Consider the following 26,203-nt stretch of genomic DNA (forward strand, 5'->3'; position numbering starts at 1 on the left):
TTAAATCTTGAAGATTATTTTTTTCCAAATAGTTACAGTTATAATAATTAAGAACAGTGGTTCCAGAAACAGATTCCATTGTTTCTAAATTGAGTTCCATTCCATTTGTTCAACTCAACATTTTATTCGTAAGACTGGACATTTTGTGTTTCAGTTTCCCTATATTTAAATGGATGTTATTGTTATGATATTATTATATCTACATCATGAAGATGTGAGAATTAAACAAGTTGTTCATATAGAAAAGTGATTTATGGCATGTAGAAATTGCTCAATAAAGGTTAAAGGCTGATAGCTATTATTATTGATATTTCAGTTATTATTAGTTGGTGACTCAAAAAGCAGTTTCTTCCACGTGTGAATTTTCGTAAAAATTATACACACACACACACACAGATTTTCACAGTCAAATAAGTTTATGGAACCCTGAATTAGGTGAAGTAAATTTCTGTGCCTTTATATGTTAGCATGCATTGAAGAATTTTCAAAGCTGCATAAAGTAGTGTGTATAGCCCATCCCTGATTTATTGATGACACGACCTTCCTTTCACTGAGCATGATAAACACCGGTAGGGCTCACAGTGGAGAAGTGGAGACTCTTCCAGTAGGGCACTTCTCAATTGTGCAGGACTGTGCTGAGCCCTGTAGGTCATTTCGGGTCTAAATGCCAGTAGCAGTCCCCAGACATTAAGACAACCCAAACTGCCCCTGCATAATCCAAACATCAGCTTTGGGGAGAGATGCCACCCTGGTTGGGATCCAGTAGTTTGGGGGAACACAAACAAGTTTTGCTTTCTTGTGAATTGGTCATCTGGAGTCCTCTAGGAATGAAGCTGGTGGAATGTTTTTGTGACCGAAACTCTATAAAAGGTTCGAGAAGTGGTTAAATGGATATATATATAAATTCACTAAGCTATACACCTAAATTTTGTGTTTAGTCCATCTGTGTTATTCCTCAATTTTTAAAAAATTCTCTGGACGACCATCACTGGTGTATAAAGTGTGTTGCAAGAAATGATTCAGAATTTGACTTCTATGTTGGGCTATGAGATCATTTTCTCCATCCCTGAAGTCAAGTGATCTTGAATTTTGGTGTTTTTTTTTCTTTCTTTCTTTTACTCCATTATGAAAGAATTCAAATTAGGTGTCATTGTAGCATGCTACTTAGTAAGAATTTAGGGTGCATAGGTAAATGAAGGGCAAAACAAACAAAAATATTGATTATATTCAGTTATATTTTTGTCAGAGCTCAACTACATTATATTGTGCTATTTAAATAATGGCATTATGAATAATATTAATTTTTCCAACATAATTATTAATTAAAGCTGACATTTTTCCAATAAAATCAATTTGCTTATAATACAAATCTGCATTTCTTTGATCTTCTGCAGGGAGAATGAATTAACACTCTAAGCAATTCTTTTGTCTTGTCACTTGGTGACATGAAACAGAGTTTTAATGGATATGGACGTAATGTACAATATTTCCTTTGTTTTCAGAGTGAAAAGCCATTAACAGTTATTTCAGATTACTGTGTTTATGACACTTGTAAATTGATTTGTGGTATTAGCCAAGCAGATGATTGAACAAAAGCCTTTGAATTTCTTTGTGTTTATCCTTCCCCAGTTTCAAGGTGTTGAGTGATTCAGATCACACGTCAGGCTTATGGAAATGTGCTGGACTTCCTCTCTGTAAGACCTAATTCTTGAATCAAGGGAATAGTTTACCCTAGCCTGACAATCGCATAAAAGGGAGTTTTATAAAGGGACAGCTGAGGTCAGAAGGAAGTGAAGGTGACATCTATCCCATCCTGAAAATGTCAGATGGCCTTATATAAGACACTGGCTTGTTGCAGCTCAGCGATTCTTAAGTCCTTTTAGTGTGAAGAGAAAATAAATTTTAAACAATTCCAAGTTATAGCACTGTCCCAGACTATTACACAAATCCATTGAGTTATTTTTAAAACTACAATTTGGATGTCAGTGTCATAATATATCCCTTCCTGCTGACTATAATAAAAGTTGCTGATCTATGTCAAGCTTCCCGAGTAGAAAAATGTTGTTTAATGATTTAGCATGCATGAAGTTAATTCTGATCTCTAGAATTCATAGTGGCTGAAACAACTTAGTGCTGTTTCTTAGTGAACAGGAATGTCAACACAGCACTTTTTGGGGGGCTGTTTACATTCTGTGCCTTCTTTAGAAATGGCAGATGGACTGTCGCTGACATGACTATTTTGTGTAAGCTGCTGCCATAGAAATGAGAGTTTTAAAAATCGTGATCCTGAGAGTTGCTTTTTTTTCTTTAGACTTGCCTTGTTATATTTTCTCTTGCGAAATTTGACTTGAACATGTTTGTGAATAATTATTGACAGAGATTCCAAGGATATGAAAAATACCACCAAGGTAAAATTTACTATCCCAAACTACCTGTTTAAGCTACTTTTGGTCCATTCACTGCACTATCAGATTTTCTTCTTTTTTTTTTTTTAAGATTTTATTTATTTATTCGACAGAGATAGAGACAGCCAGCGAGAGAGGGAACACAGCAGGGGGAGTGGGAGAGGAAGAAGCAGGCTCATAGCAGAGGAGCCTGATGTGGGGCTCGATCCCATAACGCCGGGATCATGCCCTGAGCCGAAGGCAGACGCTTAACCGCTGTGCCACCCAGGCACCCCAGATTTTATTCTTTATACAGTAAAGTAGGAATCTCTTTATTTTGGAATTCAGGAGTATTATTTGCTTAAAGGAAAAAAAAAGATTTACAATACTGTGGGACCATTAGAAAACCTTAGCGTCAAAGGTTTTGAGTAAACATGACACCATTACTGTCAAGTGTAAAAAACAAGTGGTTATTAGGAATGATTATTATTCAGAACATATTAACAATAGCTGGAGACCTTTACACTTACTTTAAAATAATTTGTGTTTCTGTTCAGTTTAGAGGCCTGGCATATAGACATAAATATAAATAATAGTCCAAAGTGACTATGTACTCTCACCATATTTTCTTCCTTTTTCCCTTTCTATACTTTATTAAGGGATTTAACGGACTCTAATAGAAACAGTGTATACAATCAGTGAATTAAGAATCAAAGCATGACATCCAGAGGATTTAATAGTTTTAAGATTTAAATAATTAACTGTAAGTTGGGCTTTTATTTCCATAGTTGGACTATGACATTCCAGACGCATAAAGCAATAAGGAACAAATATTGTGTTTAATTACAGACGTGTGCTGGATATGCAGAACACATACACTTAGGTTCCAAGGGACCTCACATTTTCTAAATGTAGTTCAAACAGAAGAGGTCTGATAGCATGGTAGCCTAAGAGAGACTTTCTGGCTATTTTCTATTTTTGTAATAAAAATGTGGCAGTAGGTGTTGTTTGCCTTTTGCTAAAGGAATCTCCTTATTGCACTGGAATATTTTAGGCTTATTTCTGATTTCAACAGACTGAATAGCTACATTATAAATGTCTTTATGGTGGAAATGTTAAAACGTACCAGAAAATAGAGGCTGTAGTATAAAGAACCTCCATATTTATCTATGCACAGCTTCCACAATTATCAGTATGGTAGGAATTCTTGTATTCTTTTCTCCCCATATCACTTAGCTGTTTCTGCATTGCAAGCCATGCTGAAGCAGACTGATTCAACACAAGAAACATTTACTGTTGTTCTTAAGTCTACTGTATCTTTGGGTGCGTAGAGAAGGACAAATATCTTTTTTCCTTCCACCCTTCTAGGTTCTTGGCTGGGTCTCTATAGCAAAAGACAGAATAACAAGAGAAAAGCATACAGATTTAGTTAGTATAAGTTTTATGTGACACAGAAGTCTTCAGAAGGAAATGACCCAAAGAAGTATTTTTATGCTAGATTTTATGAAGAGCAGAAAGTTGTGGAAAATGTGATAGAACAGAAGGAGTCTGGGCTATGTAGCCATGAAAACCGTAGCAGGACCTGCTACTATTGATTCATCTCAGTGTCCCTCCATCTTCAGAGATAAGAACGCTCCTTTTCCTCCAGGTATAGGGAGCGCATCTCTCCCACGAGGGGTTTAGACCTGCTTCAGGGGAGGGTCAGAGTCCTTCTTGCACCTTCCATTTCTAAAAATTCTTCAGCTTAAAATATCCCATATGCCAAAGCGCTGTGTTTGGTAGTGGCGTATCCTGAAACTTGCCAGATGGTTCTGCTGAGCTTAACCAGTCTGCACTGATTCTGAGCGGGCTGGCTCTTGTAGCTGTGTTCACTGGCGGGTCATCTGGGACTGGCTCTTCTAGGATGGCTGCCCTTTCGCATTTGGTGCCTGCTTGCCTATTGGCCAGGATCACAGAGGGTAATGGAGTAATGTCTCATCTCTCAGCAGGCTTGCTAAGTGCAGACTGAACAGGGTTCTAGAAAGACACAGAGAAACAGAGAGCGAGAATGTGCAATTCTTCTTAAGGCCTAAGCTCAGAGTTCATTCTATTGATAAAGGTCAGCTGGATTCAAGAAGTGAGGACATAGCTTCTTGGTGGGAGAACCTGTAAATTTAATGCTATGCACATGGAGATAAGGAGGGGAGAAGAACTGAAGACTTTTTGTCATTGAATTACCACATCCCCCACCTTTAAAAAAAAATTAAGAGTATTTTAAATCAATATCATTTCACCACTAAATACTTTAGTGAACAGGCTTTTCTTTTTTTAAGTCATTGGGTTTTGTAACTATAGTAGAAGCCATACACATTAACCATAGTCTTTGGATCAGACTATGATTACCGGAGGCTATATCCTACTTATTTATTGGTGACAACAAAATCACCTTCACTGTCACTACTAGTAGTAAATTTCATTTCTTATTCTGTGCTAAACATACATTACCTCACTTAACCCTCCTAAGTGTGCTATAGGGCTGAAACTCTTCTATTCATTTGTAGAGATGAGCAAGAGAGGTTGGATAAAGTGCCCAAGGCCACATGGTAGTAAGTGAGGGCTTTGATCCTATGGTAGTCTGAGTCCATTTTTCATGTTCGTATGCACTACATATCACTGCCTCCTGTTAGCTGACCCATGGGCTCTAGTATCTTTGCATGTACTTGAATGGACAGGTAGAATGGACAAAAGATAAGCCAACTCTCTTTTCCATTTCTTAAAGCAGAAGATGAATTTAAGTAAAGGGAGTAAGTTGTTTCTAGATTTACCACAGTGGAGCCTATTTTAAAAACATCAGAGGCAGGATGCCTGGGTGGCTCAGTTGCTTGAGTGTCTGCCTTTGGTTCAGGTCATGATCCCAAGGTCCTGGGATCGAGCCCTGCTTCTCTCTCTCCCTCTGCCACTCCCCCTGCTTGTGCTCTCTCTCTCTGTCAAATAAATAAATAAAATCTTTAAAAGAAATAAACTAAAAACATCAGAGGGATCTTTGAGGGCATTTTATAAAATTAGTTATGTGTGTATATTAGAGGCTCTTATTTGGGAGAAACAAAGAGCTTTATTTCCTTATTGTTGTATTAGAACTAGGTCTGTGCAGTATGCATGCCTGTCCATGTTTCTGTTGTCTCAGAACCAGTGTGTTCTTAATCCTTATCACACTATCATGCTGGACAAGCTAAGGCAGTCAGGAAGGTCAATTGTGTATGACATCTGTTTTCTTTTGAGTTAGTCAGAGATGGTTTTCTTCTTTCTGAGGATGAGCTACGATAGAAGGAAGATTAAATCCATGAAAATTCATTGATTCTTTTTTGGATCTGAGTTAATGTCATTAACATAAGCAATCAGACATCAGCTTTATGTGACGAGGCCTCAAAATATTTTAGTGTTATTTTGTTCTTGTCTTACTGTCATTTCCATCCTAAGTTCCAATAATTGCTTTTATCTTTGAGGTCTGGTATGTGGCATTAAATTCATTTTCTTTGAAGAAAGATAAATGGGAATATAATTTTATTGCTACCTTACTGTTGCAAAACATAATTACCAAACAGTATGCCCTTTTGCATTCTGACAATGAAATTATGACTGACATTCCCTTTTTAATATGAAAGCTATTTGGGGACTATCATCATCACCTAATGGAGTCTTACTTGCAAGGAGTCACATTTTAACTTCCAATAGCTTTTATGTAATAGCCTCTTAACATGTAAGTCTCAGGTAAATTGAAGCTAATCCTTGCAGGAGAATAGGTCAGATGTAGAATTAACCATTCCATATTCTGGAAACTGTTGGTGTCATCAATGCTATGTCTCTTAATTTATAGCCTCATTTTAAGCCAGGGGTTCAATGTGGCATCCTTTTATGAGAGAGAATTTCTCTCATCAAGACCATTTAGTTAAAACCATTAAAATTCCAAAGTCAGATCATCACTATTGAACAATTAGCGTCCGCAAGCTATTTTACTATGGCAGTTAGAGACCATTGGGCTCGCTAGCCTAAATCAGGAGATTAATTTAAATTGAGTTTGTGGTCACTTATTGGGCTATCTAGTGTTTTAATTTCTATGACACTATAGCTTGATGTATGAATCTAGAAATATGATCTCCTAAAAAAAAGTCATGGTTTTGAAAGCCTTTCTTCTAACAAATAGAAGATAGGATCATTAAACAAATACCTGAAATGCCTTTAAGAAATCAGCTTTGAATATTAATGGAACAGAATATTAAGTAATAGATTGCAGATAAAGGGTGACATATAAGTATAAATAATGAATTGAGAGGACTGTTATCAAAGTGTTTCAAGAAGAGAGAAGGGGCGACCTGGGTGGCCCAGTCGGTTAAGCATCTGCTTTCAGCTCAGCTCATGATCTCAGGGTCCTGGGATCTAGCCCCTCATCAGCCTCCCTACTCAGCAAGGAATCTGTTCTCCCTCTGCCCCTCTGCCCCTCTCCCCATGATCATGCTTTTTTTCCTGTCTCTCAAATAAATAAAATCTTTAAAAAAAGAGAAGGAAAATGAAAATTCAGAGAATAAGGTATTCATATTTTCTTCTAGTTTTTCATCTTAGAAATCACTGTATAGTTCAGTATCTCCCAACTTTGTATAAATGTGCAGAATTCAGTTTTTGTAGTTAAGCAATGTTCTCACTTTTATAAATAATTTCTGTATTTGATTAGAATAATTCATTTTATCAAGAAAGTGGGTGTCAATGCAGTGGTACATTTGAAAATATTTTAATTACCAATATGTTTTTTTTTTCTTTTCCATTTGGGGAAATTTTCTGAACCACATAATGCTATTTTTTTCCCCAATTCCCATTTCTACAGATGAGTCAGTTGAGATCAGAGACCACAGAATAAAGCCATTACTCTAATTCAACGTTTTGCGGGGGGGAGGGGGCAAGTGGGTGGTATGCGAGTATTTTCCTTTATGAGCCATATATAAGTTTTCTAAAATTAAAATATAAATGGAATTTTTGTCTTTTTGCATTCTCAAAGTTATAAATAAAACAGCAGAACAGCAGCCTTAGTTACTATTTTAAATATAAAATATTTTATACATACATGAAAGATGCCAGTGCATAATCTCTTCAGATAGAAGTTGAGGTGACATAAAAAAAGAAGAAAAAGTGCCTAAATACTTGGAATTAAGTATAAATTTGAGAGAGTCCAGGATGGTGGAGGAATAGGAGACTTTAGTTTCATCTGGTCCCAGGAATTCAGCTACATAGCATTCAAGTCATTTTGAACACCTGGGAACTCAACCGGAGATCTAAGAAAAGAATAGCTGCAACTCCACAAATAGAAAAGCAACCACTCTGCGAGGTAGGAGGTGCAGAGAAGTGAATCTGAGGCAATACGTGGGAAGATAAACTGCGGGGCAGAGGGAACCTCTGTAAACCGCTATTGGAAAATGATGTAGCAGTGGAGCCCAAAATCAGAACTTTTAGAAGTCTGCTGTGGTGAGGGACGTCCCTGCCTGAAGGGTGCTCAGGCAGTGAAGTGGGGGCAGAACCCTAGATGGGACAGTGTGGTCTCAGGATCCTAGGGTCACAGGAAGACCAGGGGTGCTTGAGTGTGGCAGAGCTCCCAGGAACTGGAGCCAGGAAGCTGGCTGCAATCATTGAGCTCGGGAGTGGGCTTTCAGCTCAGGATTGCCATAAACTGCCAACCCCAGCATGGTCCGGTGACTGCTCTCTGAGCAGGGACCCAGCAAGCGGCAGAAACGCCAACACCCCCCTCTTCCTCTGCCCGAAGGAGGGGCATGGGTGCGCATTGCAGGAGTCAGCAGGGTTTGGAGACTCGAAAGGGGGCTCCATGCCTGAGATACAAATGCTCAGTCACATTTGTATCTCTCGGTGAGCACAGAGTGCAGGAGGAAACCAGGGAGACAGGAGTGATTGACTGCTTTTCCCTGAGGGCACACTGAGGAGTGGGTCCCCGAGCTTTTGGCTCAGGGACTGGAGATTGGGAGGCCGCCATTTTCATTCTCATCCTCTATCTCATCCTCTAAAGCTGTGTGGAACAGTTCAACAGATTACTTAGCTTGGCCCCTGGCAAGGGCAGTGCAATTCAGCCTGGGGCAAAAACACTTGAGAATCAATGCAAGAGGCTCCTCCCCCAGAAGATGCAAAAACATCCAGCCAAGACCAAGTTTACCTACCATTGAGAACTGCAAAACTCTAGCACTAGCAGAATACAGGATACAGAATTCATGGGGTTTTTCCTCCACAATTCTTTAGTCTTTCAATTTTAATTTTTTTCCTCTTTCCTTTTTAAACCAATTTCTTATTTTACCAACTCTTTCTTAAAAATCTTTTTTAATTTTCATTTTTACAGTTACATTCTATCCTTTCATTGTATTTAATTTTGTTTTTGTAAATATATGCATTTTTGTTTCTTTACAATTTTGGGATGCAGTTTCTTCTAACAAACCCAAATATACCCAGAATCTAGTGCATGGCTCTGTTCTCTTCACCGTCTGATCATTCAGGGTGCTAAATGAGAAAAATATGCAGCCAAGAACACTTTATCCATCTAGGATGTCATTAAAATAGAAGGAGAGAAAAAGCTTCCAAGACAAACAGAAACTAAAAGAATTTGTGATCACCAAATCAGCCCTACAAGAAATTTTAAAAGGGATCCTTTAAATGAAGAGAGCCCAAAAAGTAACAGACCAGAAAGGAACAGAGACAATATACAGAACAGTGACTGTACAGGTAATACAATGGCACTAAATTCATATATTTCAATAGGTACTCTGAATATAAATGGGCTAAATACCCCAATCAAAAGATTCTGGATATCAGGTTGGATAAAAAAGTAAGACCCATTGATATGCTGTCTGCAAGAGACTCATTTTAGACCCAAGGACACTCCAGATTTAAAGTGAGGGGATAGAAAACCATTTATCATGCTAATAGACATCAAAAGAAAGCTGGGGTGGCAATTCTTGTATCAGAAAAAATAGATTTTAAACCAAAGACTGTAATAAGAGATGAGGAAGGACACTATATCATAATTAAAGGGTCTCTCCAACAAGAAGATCTAAGAATTGTAAATATTTATGCCCCTAACAAGGGTGCAGCCAGTTATATGAGCCAATTAATAACAGAATTAAACACATCAATAACAATACAATAATAGTAGGGGACATTAACACCCACTCACTGCAATGGACAGATCATCTAAGCAGAAGATCAACAAGGAAACAAGGGCTTTGAATGACACACTGGACCAGCGGGACTTCACAGATATGTTCAGAACATTCCATCCTAAAGCAACAGAATATACATTCTTCTCAGGTGCACGTGGAACATTCTCCAGAATAGATCACATTCTGGGTCACAAATCAGGTGTCAACTGGTACCAAAAGATTGGGATCAGTCCCTGCATATTTTTAGACCACAGCGCTTTGAAACTGGAACTCAATCACAAGAGGAAAGTTGGAAAGAACCCAAAAACATGGAAGCTAAAGAGCATCCTACTGAAGAGTGAATGGATCAACCAGGAAATTAAAGAAAAATTTTTTTAAAAAAAGCATGGAAACAAGCAAAAATGAAAAAACTTTTCAAAACAAAGGTGATCCTAAGAGGCAAGTAGATAGCAATACAAGCCTTTCTCAAGAAACAAGAAAGGCCTCAAAATACACAACCTAATCTTATACTTAAAGGAGCTAGAGAAAGAATAGCAAAAAAGCCTGAACCTGGCTGAAGAGAAATAATAAAGATTAAAGCAGAAATCATTAAAATAGAAACCAAAAGAACAGTAGAACAGATCAATGAAACTAGGAGCTTATTCTTTGAAAGAATTAATAAGATTGATAAACCCCTAGCTAGACTTATCAAAAAGAAAAGAGAAAGGACCCAAATAAATAAAATCCTGAATAAATGAGGCAAATATATGCCAACAAATTAGACAATCTGGAAAAAAATGGATGCATTCCAAAGATGTATAAACTACCAAAACTGAATCAGGAAGAAATAGAAAACCTGAACAGACCCATAAACAGCAAGGAAATTGATGCAATAATCACAAATCTTCAACAAACCAGAGTCCAGGGCTAGATGGCTTCCCAGGGGAATTCTACCAAGCATTTAAAGAAGAATTAATACCTATTCTTCTGAAGCTGTTTCAAAAAAATAGAATGGAAGGAAAACTTACCGTTTTCTTTCTCTGAAGCCAGCATTACCTTGATCCCAAAACCAAACACCCCACCAAAAAGGAGAATTACAGACCAGCATACCTGATGAACATGGATGCAAAACATCTTACCAAAATACTAGCCAATAGTATCCAAGGGTACCTTAAAAGGATTATCCATCATGACCAAGTGGGGTTTATCTTTGAGCTGCAAGGTGAGTCTCAATGTCTGCCAGTCAATCAATGTGATACCTTATATAAATTAAAGATAGGACAAGAACCTTATGATCCTCTGAATAGATGCAGAGAAAGTATTTGACAAAGTACAGCATCCTTTCTTGATTAAAAACTCTTCACAGTGTGGGGATAGAGGGAACACACCTCAATATCATAAAAGCCATATATGAGAAGCCCACAGTGAATGTCATTCTCCATGGGGAAAAACTGAGAGCTTTTCCCCAAAGGTCAGGAACACAGCAGGGATGTGCACTATCACCACTGCTGTTCAGCATAGTACTAGAAGTCCTAGTCTCAGCCATCAGAAAACAAAAAGAAATAAAAGGAATCCACAACGACAAAGAAGAAGTCAAAATCCCATTCTTTGCAGATGACATGATACTCTATGTGGAAAACCCAAAAGACTCGACCTCAGAATTGCTAGAACTTATGAAGGAATTCAGCAAAATAGCAAGATATAAAATCAAGGCACAGAAATCAGTTGCATTTCCATACACTAACAATGAGACAAAAGAAAGAGAAATTAAAGAGTCAATCCGTTTACAATTGCACCCAAAACCATAAGATACCAGAAATAAAATTAACCAAAAAGGCAAAGATCCGTACTCAGAAAACTATAGAACGCTCATGAAAGAAATTGAGGAAGACACAGAGAAATGGAAAAACATTCCATGCTCATGGATTGGAAGAACAAATATTGTTAAAATATCTATGCTGCCTAGAGCGATCTATACATTCAATGCAATCCGTATCAAAATACCATCTTTTTTTTTTTCCTCCACAGAGCTGGAACAAATAATCCTAAAATTTATATTGAACCAGAAAAGACCCTGAATAGCCAAAGGAATGTTGAAAAAGATAACCAAAGCTGGTGGCATCACAATTCTGTACTTAAGCTCTATTACAAAGCTGTAATCATCAAGACAGTATGGTACTGGCACGAAAACAGATGCATAGGTCAATGCAACAGAATAGAGAGCTCAGAATTGGAGCCTCAACTCTGTGGTCAACTAATCTTCGACAAAGCAGGAAAGAATATCCAATGGAAAAAAGAGAGTCTCTTCAACAAATGGTGTTGGGAAAATTGGATAGCCACATGCAGACGAATGAAACTGGACCACTTTCTTACACCATACACAAAAATAAACTCAAAATGGATGAAAGACCTAAATGTGAGACAGGAATCCATCAAAATCCTAGAAGAGAACACAGGCAGCAGCCTGTGGCCTCGGCCGCAGCAACTTCTGGCTAGACACATCTCTAAAGGCACGGGAAACAAAGGCAAAAAATGAACTATTGGTACTTCATCAAGATAAAAAGCTTTTGCACAGCAAAAGAAACAGTTGACAAAACCAAAAGACAGCTGACAGAATGGCAGAAGATGTTTGTAAATGTCTTAACAGATAAAGGGCTAGTATCCAAAATCTATAAAGAACTTATCAAACTCAACACCCACAGAGCAAATAATCCAATCAAGATGTGGTAACTGGGTGATGGACATTAAGGAGGGCACATGATCTAATGAGCACTGGGTATTATTTAAGATTGATGAAACACTGACCTCTACCTCTTAAACTAGTAATACATTATATATTAATTAATTGAATTTAAATTAAAAAAATGTTTAATTTTGATGGCTTGTCCGACACTATATTCATTAACTTTTTGGACTAAGTGAATAGAGGAATTGATTTTTATGGAAAAAGAAAATTGGGGACCTGAAAAACTCACATTTTGAGCAAATTTATTTTTTAAAAATACGTAACAATGTTTAGATGTCTATTATTGCAGTGTTTCAGAATAAAATTGAAACGGTATGAGAACATTAAGGAAAACTGACATTTTAATTTGTATTTCTGTACAATATGGAGTGAATGAACATTCTGCCTAAGTGTAAAGTAACTGAAGATCATTATTTTCTTCTTGAACAAAACCCAAATTTATAGATGTTAGAGTGGCTGGTCCTTGCCCACTTGTCCTTCATTTTTGCACTCCTGTATCTTCGTGTTCACTTTCTATTAGTGTCATAACTTTGAACATGAGAAGTTATTTTGCCAGGAAAATCAATGGTTAGATTTGTGATGCTTCATAAATGACTCAAGGGGGGTTAGATGCCTGATACAAAGAACTGATTGAGCAAGAGCCACATTTTGAACAAAATGGGTTAAATGAAGTTTTTCTCATAGCACTGACAACCACACCTGATAGAGTATACTAGAGTGCTTTGAAGCAAAAACTCATCTGTCAAACAGACATAATTTAGTGGAATGGGTCACCGTTTGCACTATAGCATATATCAACTGTCCTTTTAAAACATAGAGATTAATTATATTTATGTAGAGTTACTAGTAAAGTGTTTCATCAAGAGGATAATTATTGCAACAGAAACATTTACTTAAATTTTGTTGTTAGGGATGCCTGGGTGGCTCAGTAGTTTAAGTGTCTGCTTTCAGCTCAGGTCATGATCTCAGGGTCCTGGGATGGAGCGCTGATCTTGTTCCCTGCTCAGTGGATAGTTTGCTTCTGCCACTTTGCCCCCACTCCCCCTCCCACCCCACCTCTGCTTGTGCTCTCTCAAATAACTAAGTAAAATCTTTAAAAAAATTATGTTGTCGTTTCAGAGTGTATGAACTTAAAGTAAATGTCATTTTGTTTGTTTGTTTGTTTTTTTAATTCCCAGGTGAACTACGTTCTTCTCAGCTTTAAACCAAAAGTAAAAGGAAGCATTACGATTTTCATTATTCCTGAATTGCCTCTATCCTGAAGAGCAATGGAGATGCTGTCAGGTGGAAGAGGATTAATTGTATCTGTAATTTGTTTCCTGTTAAAATTCTCTACAGCCATGGAAATACCACTTTCAGGTAAAATGACAGTATTCAATACCTACTTCATGAAATTTCATATTTGCATTTTCATTTATAAGTAGAATACTTGTAGGTTGAGGATGTGATTTTTCTACCATATTTCTATTTATTTTCCAGCAATCTGTTCTCAGAATGCATCATTCCCTTTTTTAAAAATTGGATGCCTTGTATTTGGCTGCTTGCTGTAATTATTTTGCAGCTCAGGCTTTTTGCCTCTTCTTATGCAAACTTGGCACATAATAAGAAACATGACCAATAGATCAGGTGTTTTGCCATATAAGATGTTCTTCAATATTACCAATGGCTAGAGAATGTTTTGATTCAGAAATCAATGGTATCCAACCAATTATGATGAAAAGGAACAGAATAAATTTTGTGTCTTTTTTTTTCAAAATGATTGTATATTTAAGAATGAAAATGATGAATTAAGAAAATATTAAAAAGCCATTATTACACAACAACAAATATAAGATGATATCAACTCTGAAAGTCTAGAGCAGCCTATAGTGTGAATTCTTATCCAGAGGTTAGTCACTGGTTTTATGAAAATATATATCTTGACATACATAAAAAATAACATGCAAAAAATAATACATTTACAAACACGGTTTATATAATACTGTATCAGCTATGTAAAATAGAGATTTGGGGGAATTTGCCTTGTGTTATAAGGACAGGGGATATAAAAGACCCTTGAGAGGTTATTTAGATATTTTTATCCATATGCTTCCCGTATTATCCCTCCTGTCTTTTCCATATGTAATTTGGGGATTTATAATACAAGAGACAGTGCTTGTTTATTTGAATCTTAGCCTTGGAAATGACCTTTGCACATCATCTAAGCTCTGGACAGTTAGACTTGAGCTCAGCAAGTTGAATAAACATTAAGAGAATTGTAACTCTGAACTGAAACTTTTCTTCTGAAGTATTCAATCTGAATGTGAATAGAAAAGGAAGTAAGTCTCTGACTATATAATACAATGTGTTTTTGAACCAGTTTTCTGAGGGCCACCTTAAATTGCTTCACATAGGAGTTTCACATCATACACTTTGGGCACCCCTGCTCTTTTAATTCACCCAGAAGTGAGAATTCCTTCTCCATTTTCCTTGACAGATGGTTGAGTCTCTCTTTGGATATTCTTTCTTCTTAAGGAATTCCACCTCCCTGTTCTGTAGATGTACAGATTTAAAGTTCTCTTTAAATCAAGCTGAAATCTCTTAGCCTACACACAATATATATCAGCCTCGTTGTAGACATTCAGGTCAAGAACAGGAAATTATTTATCTTTAGTACATTCTTTTGGTTCAAGTGTGCAGTGCCAAATTAAGAGTGAAGTTCTTGTTGATCCTTGTGGGAAAGAGGTTAAGAATCTTACATTTTTCCCCCAGTAGCAACAAAGATGCACTGGGATTCCTGACCATATTCTCTTAGAATATACATTTTCTTTCCATCTTTTCTCATTTAGTTCATCAGGGGTAAAGAATCTGAAAGTTTATATTAATCCATAGCACACATTTTTTATCCTGGTTGTCTCAGTTGCTTACGCATTTTCATTCTGTAATGTCCTTAGACAACAATTGTTATAAAATATTAAGGACATGTTTTCAGCACTGAATATTATCCATTTGTTTCAGTACTCTAGAGCACTCACGAGCAAATGCAACGAAGGCAGACATCCAATCTGAATGTCAACGAGTCTGGTGTCTCTCTAATTGGCCTAATTAGGAAGGAAAAGATTTATAATGTAGAATATATATTCTTTTAAACACTCAAAGGTTATTAGTTCCATTCCCTGAGTAATTAGTTATTGCCGAGACTTAACAGCCTTAGCAAATTTAAGGAAGAATGATGTTCTAATAAACAAGTTGTTCACAAGTTATTAGCTGACATCTTAGGGACTGTGCTATTGAGATCATCCCTCACCTTTTATAACTATAATAAAATTCAAATAATGTGAATTTGCAGTAAGCTCAAGACGTGTTCTACTTAGAAGCAGTAGCAATCGGAAACAGGGTAAATGTCCATGAAGGTAGGAATGTTTTTTGCATGTTGTTAAAATGTTTATGAATATCCAATGGAGGAAGACTGAACTTGGGCTCATGGACCTAAACTAGTAATACTCAATTATCAGATTCATTAAATCAAAAACATTTTTTAGAATTGGAAGTAGCTTTGAGTTATTATTGTAGGCTGGCCATCAGTGCTTTAAAATGGGACCCATGGACCTTTCAGGGTTGATGAAACAGTATTTTTTGTTGTTGTTGTTGTTTTCTAAATGGTATTGCATAATGTTACAAAATTTTACATGGTTAAAAAGAAACCATGGATAGGGGTACCTAGCTGGCTCCGTTCTCTGGAGAATGCAACTCTTGATCTCGGGATTGTGAGTTTGAGCCCCACCCTGGGCATAGAGATTACTTAAAAAAATAACATCTTAAAAAAAAACAACAAAACAACTCATGGGTAAAACACGTTATTTTAATAGAATATGAAAAGTTCATTGATATGATTTCAGATTCCATATTGTAGTAAATGTTTAAGAAACTACCACTTGTTGAGTTTTGGTGTACTGTTTAAGAAGAATGTCCAAAATCATCAGAAAGGATGATAAAATATCTCACCCTTTTCCAAGTACATATCGGTGTATAGCAGGATTTTGTTCATATATTTAAGCAAAACAACTTTTGTGACAGATTGAAAGTAGAGGTAGATGTGAGAATCCAGCTGCCTTCTGTGAAGATATTAAAGAGATTTGCTATAATGTAAAAACAATGCCACTGTTCTCATTATATTTCATCTTCTTGATAAAATAGGTATATATTTTAACATATAAGATTATTTAAAATGGGTTAATAAAATTTTTAGAGGTTTCTCAGTTTTAATTTCTAATACGGTAAATATTGTTAGATACAAACCACATGAACAAAAGCCCCTTGGGACTTCCTTTAATTTTTAAGAATGTAAAGGGACCCTGAGACCAAAAAGTCTAAGAACAATTTATCTAGCCTGAATCCCTAACTTTACAAATGAGAAAATAGACTGGCTCAGGGCCTGGTTCAATGTCACTGGGTTTAGGGACCTATTTGTAACTCCACTGTGGAATATTAATTACCTAAATCAGGGTCAGTGGCTTTCTGTGAATTGCTTTTCTAAAACATATTTGCTGAAATCAGGTTCCTGCTGCTGAATCACTTACTCTTTCTTATGGATTTAGTGCTGTCCCTTTCCTTACTAGAGGTTGTAAGAACGGTACTAAAACGGTAAAGTATCGATTTGAAAACTGTTGAGTGCTCGCTGACAGTAGATCTTTACCTATTACCCATGTCCCACTTCAAACTTAATCCATGTTTGTATCTTCAGCATTAGTACACTTATTTTATAAACACAATTCTCAAATGCCATGCAGCTGCTTCACTTAGTGAGAGACAAAGTGACCTGCCTACTTTTTAACTGTGTCTTGAAGGTTGTTTAACTTGTGAGACATTAGAAAAGTTTATCACAAGATGAGGAGATATTTGAATATGTAGAATCCATTTAAAAATGCCATTATTTGTTTTTATTGCTGATTATTAGTGTTAAATTCTAAGGGGGAAGAAAACTAACCCTGAGTCCCCAATAATAGTGAAAGGATAATTTATAAATGGGCAATGACAAATAATAAGCAAGTTTAGGGAAAAAACGTTTATTAATCAAAGCAATAAGTAGAAATAAAAATAGAAAAAAAGAATAAAAATAGAATAAGGATATTATAATTTACTTTGTAATAATTAGCAAAATATTTTTATCATTTTTAAATGTTGGTGTTCATTTGTGGCAAGGATGTTGGAAACGGCTATACTTATATGTTGTTTATAGTAAACATCCTTTTGTGAAATGATATCATTATTTACCCAAAGTAAATACTATTTGTGTCTATACCTGGAAATTTATCATAAGTCACTAATTCAATAAAGGAAAAACTTAAATACTTGAAAATTTATATGCCTATGGAAATACATGTTATCTGGAAAGAGAAAAACAAACAAAAAAACCCCAAATGTCCAATAATAAGAAAATTATCTAAGAAGCAATCACAAAACAATGGAAATAAATAATGTAAAAGTGGTAAATTAATTACAATGTCTTAGAAAACTATAAATAAAAAAAAAGAACTGTCAAAATGACTGAACTAAATAAAAATATAACAAACACACATTGGGGCGCCTGGGTGGCACAGTGGTTAAGTGTCTGCCTTTGGCTCAGGGCATGATCCTGGTGTTATGGGATTGAGCCCCCACATCAGGCTCTTCTGCTATGAGCCTGCTTTTTCCTCTCCCACTCTCCCTGCTTGTGTTCCCTCTCTCGCTGGCTGTCTCTATCTCTGTCGAATAAATAAATAAAATCTTAATAAAAAAAAAAACACCAACATAGACTAAATGTCAACAATTTAAAAATAGAGATTTTAAAGTTGTAATGATATGGCAATTTTTATTCTGCTCTACAAGTTGTTCCTTCATTCTGGGTTTAAATAAAATGAACATCTTTGGTAACATGAAATGAAATGGTATCAGTGAAGCATATTCTTTAAAATTAAATACATTTTACATAATCCTATTAAAAATGGGCAGAAGACATGATCAGACATTTCTCCGAAGAAGACTTATAAATGGCCAATAGACGCATGAAAAGATGCTAAACGTCACTAATCATCAGCAAATTAAAACCACAGTGAGATATCAGTACATACCTGTCAGAATGGCTAAAATCCAAAATGCAAGAAACAACAAGTGTTGGATGTAGAGAAAAAGGAACCCTCGTACACTGTTGATGGAATGCAACCTTGTGCAGCCTCTGTGGAAAACAGTATGGAGATTCCCTAAAAAGTTAAAAATAGAGTTACCATATGATCCAGCAACTCCACTATTGGGTATTTATCCAAAGAATACAAAAGCACTAATTTGCAAAGATATTAGCACCCCTGTGTTTATTACAGCATTATTTATAATAGCCAGATTATGGAAGCATCCCAGTGTCCACTGATAGGTGAATGAAGAAGTACTATATATATACAATAGAATATTATTCAGTCAAAAAAGAATGAAACCTTGCCATTTGCAATGCTGTGGATGGATCCAGAGGATATAGGCTAAGTGAAAGAAGTCAGTCAGAGAATAACAAATACCATATGATTTCACTCATATGTGGAATTTAAGAAGGAAAACAAATGAACAAAGAAAAAAAGAGATAGACCAAAAAAACTGATGGTTACCAGATAGGTAATGGGTAGGGGGATGGGTGAAATGGGTAAAAGGAACTAAGAGTATACTTATCACGATCAACACTGAGTAATGAATAGAATTGTTGAATTACTATATTGTACACCTGAAACTAATATAATACTACGTTGACTACACTGGAATTAAAAAAAAAATATGACCCAAGGGCAAACCTCAAATAATTTATTAATAAAACATATTTTTCAAAGAGGAAGTCAGATTTGTTCTGTAATTTTCACTTTTTTATAGTTCTCTTACTTATCGATATAGAAAGCATGTTTCAAGTGTTTCCATTATAGCTAAATTCACCTGACCTAGTATTTGAAGACCACATTCTTTAAATACATATTTTGATATTTAGTTCAACAGGTTCCAACAATCATAAAACAGTCAAAAGTGCAAGTTGCCTTTCCCTTTGATGAATATTTTCTAATTGAATGTGAAGCTAAAGGAAATCCAGAACCAACGTGAGTATTCTTGCAAACGAAATAATTGTTTATATGTATGTAATCTTTTTTTAAAATTTCTTTGTACTCTGACCATTATAAGTTTGTTGGACTATAAATCTACATATGATTAAAGATAAGAGTTGCCAAAAGAATAATAGCAATGTTTATGACAGTAAAGTTTGGTTATTTTACGTATGTTCTTCTGCAAGTCAAAATTTTTTTTACCATAAAATAAATTGCCTTATGTTAAATACTTAGCATAGGTTTTGGCACCGTGGAAATATTCAGTAATTCCTTATAAGTGAACAAGGTAGCCAAAGTCCAGAAGATCCTTTATTCTACTTAGTGAAAGTAGCATTTGTTAAGGTGAAAGTTAATACATTGATAATATTATTGCATGTCTTTAAATGTGACACATATTTTTTTTTAATGTGACACATCTTATTCAGTGGGTAGGTTGTTACTCGATATTTTTTAAGTTGTCATAGAAATATTTAGTCATCCTGAATGCTATGTGCATGGTATGTTGTTATCTAGTGTTTTATTAATTGAATAATTGTTACTGTAGGTGATCATAATCAGTGATGAAGTTTTTTCAAATACCTCCTACACTGGGAGAAAGAAATGTGCGTGTATTGGGAGTGAGGAGGGAGAAGCTATGGGGGAATTCTAGATTTTAATATAGGTTATCTAAAATGGGCAGCAAAGCTACATACTTGTACTGATTTGCTTAATTCTTTTATATCCACTAAGTAGATACATATTTAAGGAAACTTGATTATTTGAAATTTTATTGTGACTAACATTATTATTGCCTGATAATTTGGTATTTTAAAATCATTCTTAATGAATCATTGACATGTTAAATTATCATTATTATCTATATTTTACCAATGGGATATATTCAATTAGTATATGTAAGTATGGATAGAATTATATGAAGAAGAATTTAGTCAGTCATTGTGGCTGGATCAATACGGATCAATCAATATTATGATATATATTAATAGTAATAAACTGAATTATTATATCAAAAGATAGTGCCCTACAATCATCGGAGATGATTAATGATCAAATGTATCTATTATGTCTATAACCGGTATGAATTTAATTATGAAGTACTGCTAGTATTTACAATAAATTCAGAAATAAGGTTAGAATGTCTTCTGGTATCACTATTAGTTATTTCCTGGAGCCATGTCCAATATAATTATGCAAGGAAATAAAATCTATACGTATGAGAAAAATACGGTTAATAATATTTATTATTATTATTATAATTTGTTATTCTATCTATTCACAGGACAGAAACAAGCTTTTATAAGTACAAAGGGTTACACTGAAGTGGTCAATTATAAATTGGTTTAAAAATTAAAAATAAATTTTAAAAAGCTTAGTTAGATGTCCATACAAGGCAGTTAGAAAATAATTGGGAAACAAGAAAGAAAAAAATATCCCATCTCAATAGCAAAAGGAAAAAAATCCAGCAGTCTTAATAGTTACTGGTAGCAACATCAACAAAAGCAATATCAAATACTATGTAACAAGAACTATGCGGGATTTAAATTCAGGGCAGTGTCTATAAAATTCTACCTAGGATCAGGAAAGAAGATGTGAATGGATGAAAAGACATAACATATTTCCAAGTGGAAATGTTTAATTTTGTTTAGGTGAAGTGATCCCATTCAACATATTGGAATTTAAAAGAATAGATTCTTTGTGTTCTTTTTAAGTAAAGCCAATAAAACATAAAACACACAGAGAGAAAAGACCTAAAAGAACTGGGGCTGGGGGAGAAGGCAGGCATGCTCCTAACAAAAATATCCCATGTCCCATGAAGGTTTGTTATTCCTGGTGACAAAATAATCAGATAGTTTAGTGTCAGAAAATGGTGTCTTGAAACATTCCACAATTTGCATGGATAATTCATATATGAAATGCTGAATAAAATCAAATTGGAAAGTCATTATTAGATTGATAAGATTTTTTTTAAGGACTTTTATAGCCTCATCCAAAGAAATGACATGGTTACACACTGGGATGGGAATTTAACTATGTTTATTTTTTTCTGGAATACAATTCTGCAACATTTATCCATAGCTATAAAAATTTTCTTATGTTATTGGTCTATCATTCTTACTTTTAAGAGATTGGTCTAATGAAATATTTGGATAAGTGCCAAAAAATAAATATGTTAAGGTCGTTTACCACAATTTGTTTGTAAAAGGGGAAAAATGGAAATCATTAAGTAACTTAAATAGTAATCATATGACAGAAGGTAATATCATAGAAACCGATTTTAGTAGCATTGTAATAATTGGAAAAACTCCGTTTGCAAAATTTTATACTTTTTTGTGGTCTCAAATATATTACTAATATGTCTAAAACTCTAGATTGGAAATATGACCACATTTAATAATTTTTTTTTAACTTTGAGTGGGCTCTTCACAAATACACATGATGACATATTTTATAGATTTAGTAGTCTTCAAAGTATTAGTAAAATACCTTTCCAATTGAAAAAGTTAAGAAATAACTTTAAAAAGAACAGAGCAAAACCTATCTTCAATTTCTGTTTTCTCAGTTGTTACAGCTTTTTTATTGCTTGGTCTTAGTTCAACATGCTATACTAAAAAGGCCACAGACCGGGTGGCTGAAACAACAAACGTACATTTGTCACATGGTTCTGGAGGCTGGGCAGACAAGATCAAGGCCCTCACCGATTTGTTGTCTGGTGAGGACCTGCTTCCTGGTTCATAGACAGCTGTTTCCTTGCTGTAACCTCACATGGCAGAAGAGAGCATGGAATGCTGTGTGGGGTCTCCTAAATAAGGATGCTAATCCCATTCATGAGCATCCCACCCTCATGACCTGATCACCTCCCCTCCCCTCTACCTCCAGACACTTACATTAGGGACTGGGCTTCAACATATGAATTTTGGGGGGACAAAAGCATTCAGTCTATAGTAACTTGTAAGATTTCTTAGACTCTTCTGAGACTTTTTTGGTATTATTTAGTCAATTAAAAATATTTTTTTTACCATACAATGTCTTGGTTTTGACATTTCTGGGCATTTGTTTATCACCACTTTAAAATTAAGAAATATGTTTTGATTTTTCAGGATTGTTTACTTTAGTTTTGTCTTACAGATTTATGTGGACTAAGGATGACAAGCCTTTTGATCTCTCTGACTCTCGGATAATTGCATCTAACAACTCAGGAACCTTTAAGATCCCAAATGAGGGACACATATCTCACTTTCAAGGGAAATACCGCTGCTTTGCTTCTAATAAACTGGGAGTTGCTATGTCAGAAGAAATAGAATTTATAGTTCCAAGTAAGTGTTACAACGGAGATTTCATTTTACAAATGTTTTAGTGTTGAGTAAAATAATGACACATTCTTAATTTAATTACCAGCTTATATATTATATTTCTTTTTTCCCTTTTTTAAATTTAAATTCAATTGATTAACATATAGTGTATTATTAATTTCAGAGGTAGAGTTCAGCGATTCATCAATCTTATATCATACCCAGGCTCATTGCATCATGTGCTCTCCTTAATGTCTATCACCCAGTTACCCCTTACTCCCACCCCCACAGTGAAACCTATATTTCATCTATGAGTGAAACTATCCTCTAGGTCTTGATACTTAAAAATGGATGATCTTTTTTTTTTTTTAAAGATTTATTTATTTGTTTTGGAGAGAAAGAGGGAGTGAGAGCGAGTGGGAGGAGGGGCAGAGGGTGAGAATCTCAAGCAGAGTCCATGGTTCGTGTGGAGCCTGACTTGGGGCTTGATCTCATGACCTTGAGATCATGACCTGAGCCAAAACCAAGAGTTGGATGTTCAACTGAGCCACCCAGGTGCCCCCAAAGTGGATGGTCTTTGAAAGCAAAATAAATTTGCTGTATTTCAGTATTCTTATATTTAACATGGGGGGCGGAAATAGTGTCTGCTTTGTTTCATAGGGTGAGAATTAAGTTAAATCATTGGTTGGATGTGGCTTAATGATACTGTAGTAACAAGTGTTCTCCAGGCCCCTGTGTTTATTCCCTGATTATGCAGTTGGCTGTGGGCCTCGCAGCTCTTCAGCACATTTGTTCTCCGTGAAGGCTCTTGGAGGTCCAAGCTGAAAAAGAGGGCATCATCCTGCAGCTATACCATGTGAAACTTATGTCACCTTGGTCAAAGAGTCTGGGGCAGAGAGCATGAAAAATTACTTCCAACAAGAAATTGTACAGGCACCTTCTACTCCTACTTTGTTAGGGCTATGGCAAATCCCACCGCCCTAGTTAACTTCAGTAATATGAAGTTATTAATCAATTGCTCATTGATTGATTTATATTAATATTGTTAATATTAATTGATATATCAATATATATCAATTGATATATATTAATATATATTGATTGATATATATTAATAATGTTTTCCATAAATAATAATCATAGAAAACTGTAAACCACTTTACTGTTAAGGGTGATATTTATCAATAACTATGCTGAAGATTAAGTGACTTCCTCATTACCATGTTTTTCCTGTGCAGCACGGGATCGCTGGTGACCAGCTTCCACTGGTCATCCACTACCTAATCTTAAGGTATCCAACATTACATGATTCTAACCGAAATGTTTGCAGAGTCAGCTCTTAGGTAGAAAACCGTCGACAGCTTTGATTTGGCGATTTCTTCTTGCAGACTTGTAGATACTGAATAGTCTCAGAGTCATAGACCTCCCAGGATGTGAGCACTTTATCCTGGGGGCAGCAGGGGTGGGTCAGAATGTATACAAACCTCAGAAAAACAGATACTGAAAAACATGTGTGCCTTATCCTAATAATTGGGCCAGGCGACTGGATTTAAATTATTCTAAAGTCCTTGTATAATTTGAGAGGAGAGAAGATAGATCCAATTTAGAGTCTTACAAGTAAAATGGGCATCTTAGGATTTATAAAGCAATTACATTAAAAGTATAGAGTAAAATATGAATGATTAACAGACTATGTTCGAGAGAGAAAACGAAAAAGGTAAGAAATGTGTGAGAAAGAAAGAAAAAACTATGCAATAAATCCACAAATATATATTAATTGAAGATGAAAATAAATAGATTAAATGCTTCAAGTTGTTGTTGTTTTGAGAAAGGTATGAATTGTTTACTGTATAACACATCTGAATCATAAGGGTACAGAATTGTTAAAACTAAAAGATGGAAAAGATGTTCCAGATAAATGCTATTCACAACAAAGTAGAAATGGCTGAATGATCAGTCAAAACACAATTTATTTTTAAAAGGCTTCCTGAAGATTAATTCACTAGGCATATATAATGTTAAAATATGTGAAACAAAAATAGATTACAAATGGAAATGGGGACATCTATCATAATGATGAGAGATATTAAGGTATGTGTTTCATTTTTTGGTAGCTCAAGCAGAGAAAACATCAGTAAATCTGTGGAAGATTTAAAGAACCCAAATATAAAGTCCATCTAATAAACATGTAGAGAACATAGTATCTAAAACAGCAGAATGAATTTTTTTCAATATTTGATGACATATTAGCTATGAAGTAAATATGACCCAAATGCAATTAAGTTAGAAATCAATAATACAAATGAAATCAGAGAAGTCATATCTTTGGAAATTAATAGACGGAAGTCTAAGTAACTCATAGTTCGAATAATAAATGGTGAAAGACAATAGAACATCTTTTGAAGTGACAGTAGTAGAAATTCTACCTAACAAAACATGCTTTAGCTCAAGCATTATTTAGAAGGAAGTTTTTCGTCTTAGAAACATACATTAGAAAATAAGAAAACACTGGGGCACCCGGGTGGCACAGCGGTTAAGCGTCTGCCTTCGGCTCAGGGCGTGATCCGGGGGTTCTGGGATCGAGCCCCACATCAGGCTCCTCCCCTGGGAGCCTGCTTCTTCCTCTCCCACTCCCTGCTTGTGTTCCCTCTCTCGCTGGCTGTCTCTATCTCTGTCAAATAAATAAATAAAAATCTTAAAAAAAAAAAAATAAGAAAACATGAAAGTTAATAATCTAAGCTTTTTAGGTAACATAATTTTAAGATGAAAATGCATGAGCTAATTTAAGGTAACAAACTCAAAAGAGATTGAAGGGATAAAATAATACAGAAGGAGAACATAAATCCAACAAGAAGATGTAAAACCTTTATAGTTGAAAAGTATACAAAATTACTGAAAATATGTTTAAAAGATCTAGATAAATAGGAAAAAATATGCCTTTTTCATGGATTCAAAGACTCAGTAAAGCTAAAATGTCAACTCTCCATGACTTGATATATAGAATAATTGAAATCCAAATCTCTGATTTCTTTTTGATGTGTTTGTGGAATGTGACCAGGTGATTCACAATATATTTGAGGAGCAAAGGGCAGAATTTGGTAGAAACTCTTGAAGAATAATAAGTCAAGAGGACTTGGCCTTATCAGATAACAAGGCTCAATGTAAAACCTTAGTGATTAAGCCAGTATGGCTTTGAATAGGATTAGATAGATGGAACAGCATAGAGAACCCACAAACAAACTTTTGTACATGTGAAAGCACTATGAAAACACTAGCATGGATTCCCTCCCTCCCTTCCTCTCTCCCCCTTCCTTCCTTCCTTCTTTCCTCCCTTCCTCCCTTCCTCCCTCCCTCCCTAATTTAATGGGATGGAACAACTGATTGTCCATGTAGAGACACATTTATTTGGAGTCTTATCTCACATTATATAAAAAATCCATTCCAGGTGGATTAAAGCCTAAACTTTGAAAGGGAAAATATATTTTGAAAAATTAGAAAATGATTCGGACAGTGTATTTATGATTTTAGG

At 35.3% G+C, this 26,203-nt stretch overlaps 1 protein-coding gene across 13 annotated transcripts in view; it reads left to right on the plus strand.

Annotated features, from left to right (window-relative positions):
- The window catches only part of CHL1 (cell adhesion molecule L1 like), a 219,264-nt gene that overhangs the window by 124,279 nt on the left and 68,782 nt on the right, over positions 1-26,203 (plus strand). For 12 of the 13 annotated variants that reach the window (XM_019805547.2, XM_034658655.1, XM_034658658.1 and 9 more), the window contains 3 exons: positions 13,472-13,652; positions 19,273-19,378; positions 22,511-22,698. In XM_019805547.2, coding sequence (XP_019661106.1) covers positions 13,562-13,652; positions 19,273-19,378; positions 22,511-22,698 — 385 coding nt within the window. In that variant the 5' untranslated portion in view covers positions 13,472-13,561. Of the gene's footprint in view, positions 1-2,389; positions 2,409-13,471; positions 13,653-19,272; positions 19,379-22,510; positions 22,699-26,203 lie in introns of those variants that run through there. The other variant, XM_034658657.1, reaches the window with a different exon arrangement.

This window comes from Ailuropoda melanoleuca, chromosome 4 (genome assembly GCF_002007445.2).
Source record: "Ailuropoda melanoleuca isolate Jingjing chromosome 4, ASM200744v2, whole genome shotgun sequence".
Lineage (NCBI taxonomy): Eukaryota > Metazoa > Chordata > Mammalia > Carnivora > Ursidae > Ailuropoda > Ailuropoda melanoleuca.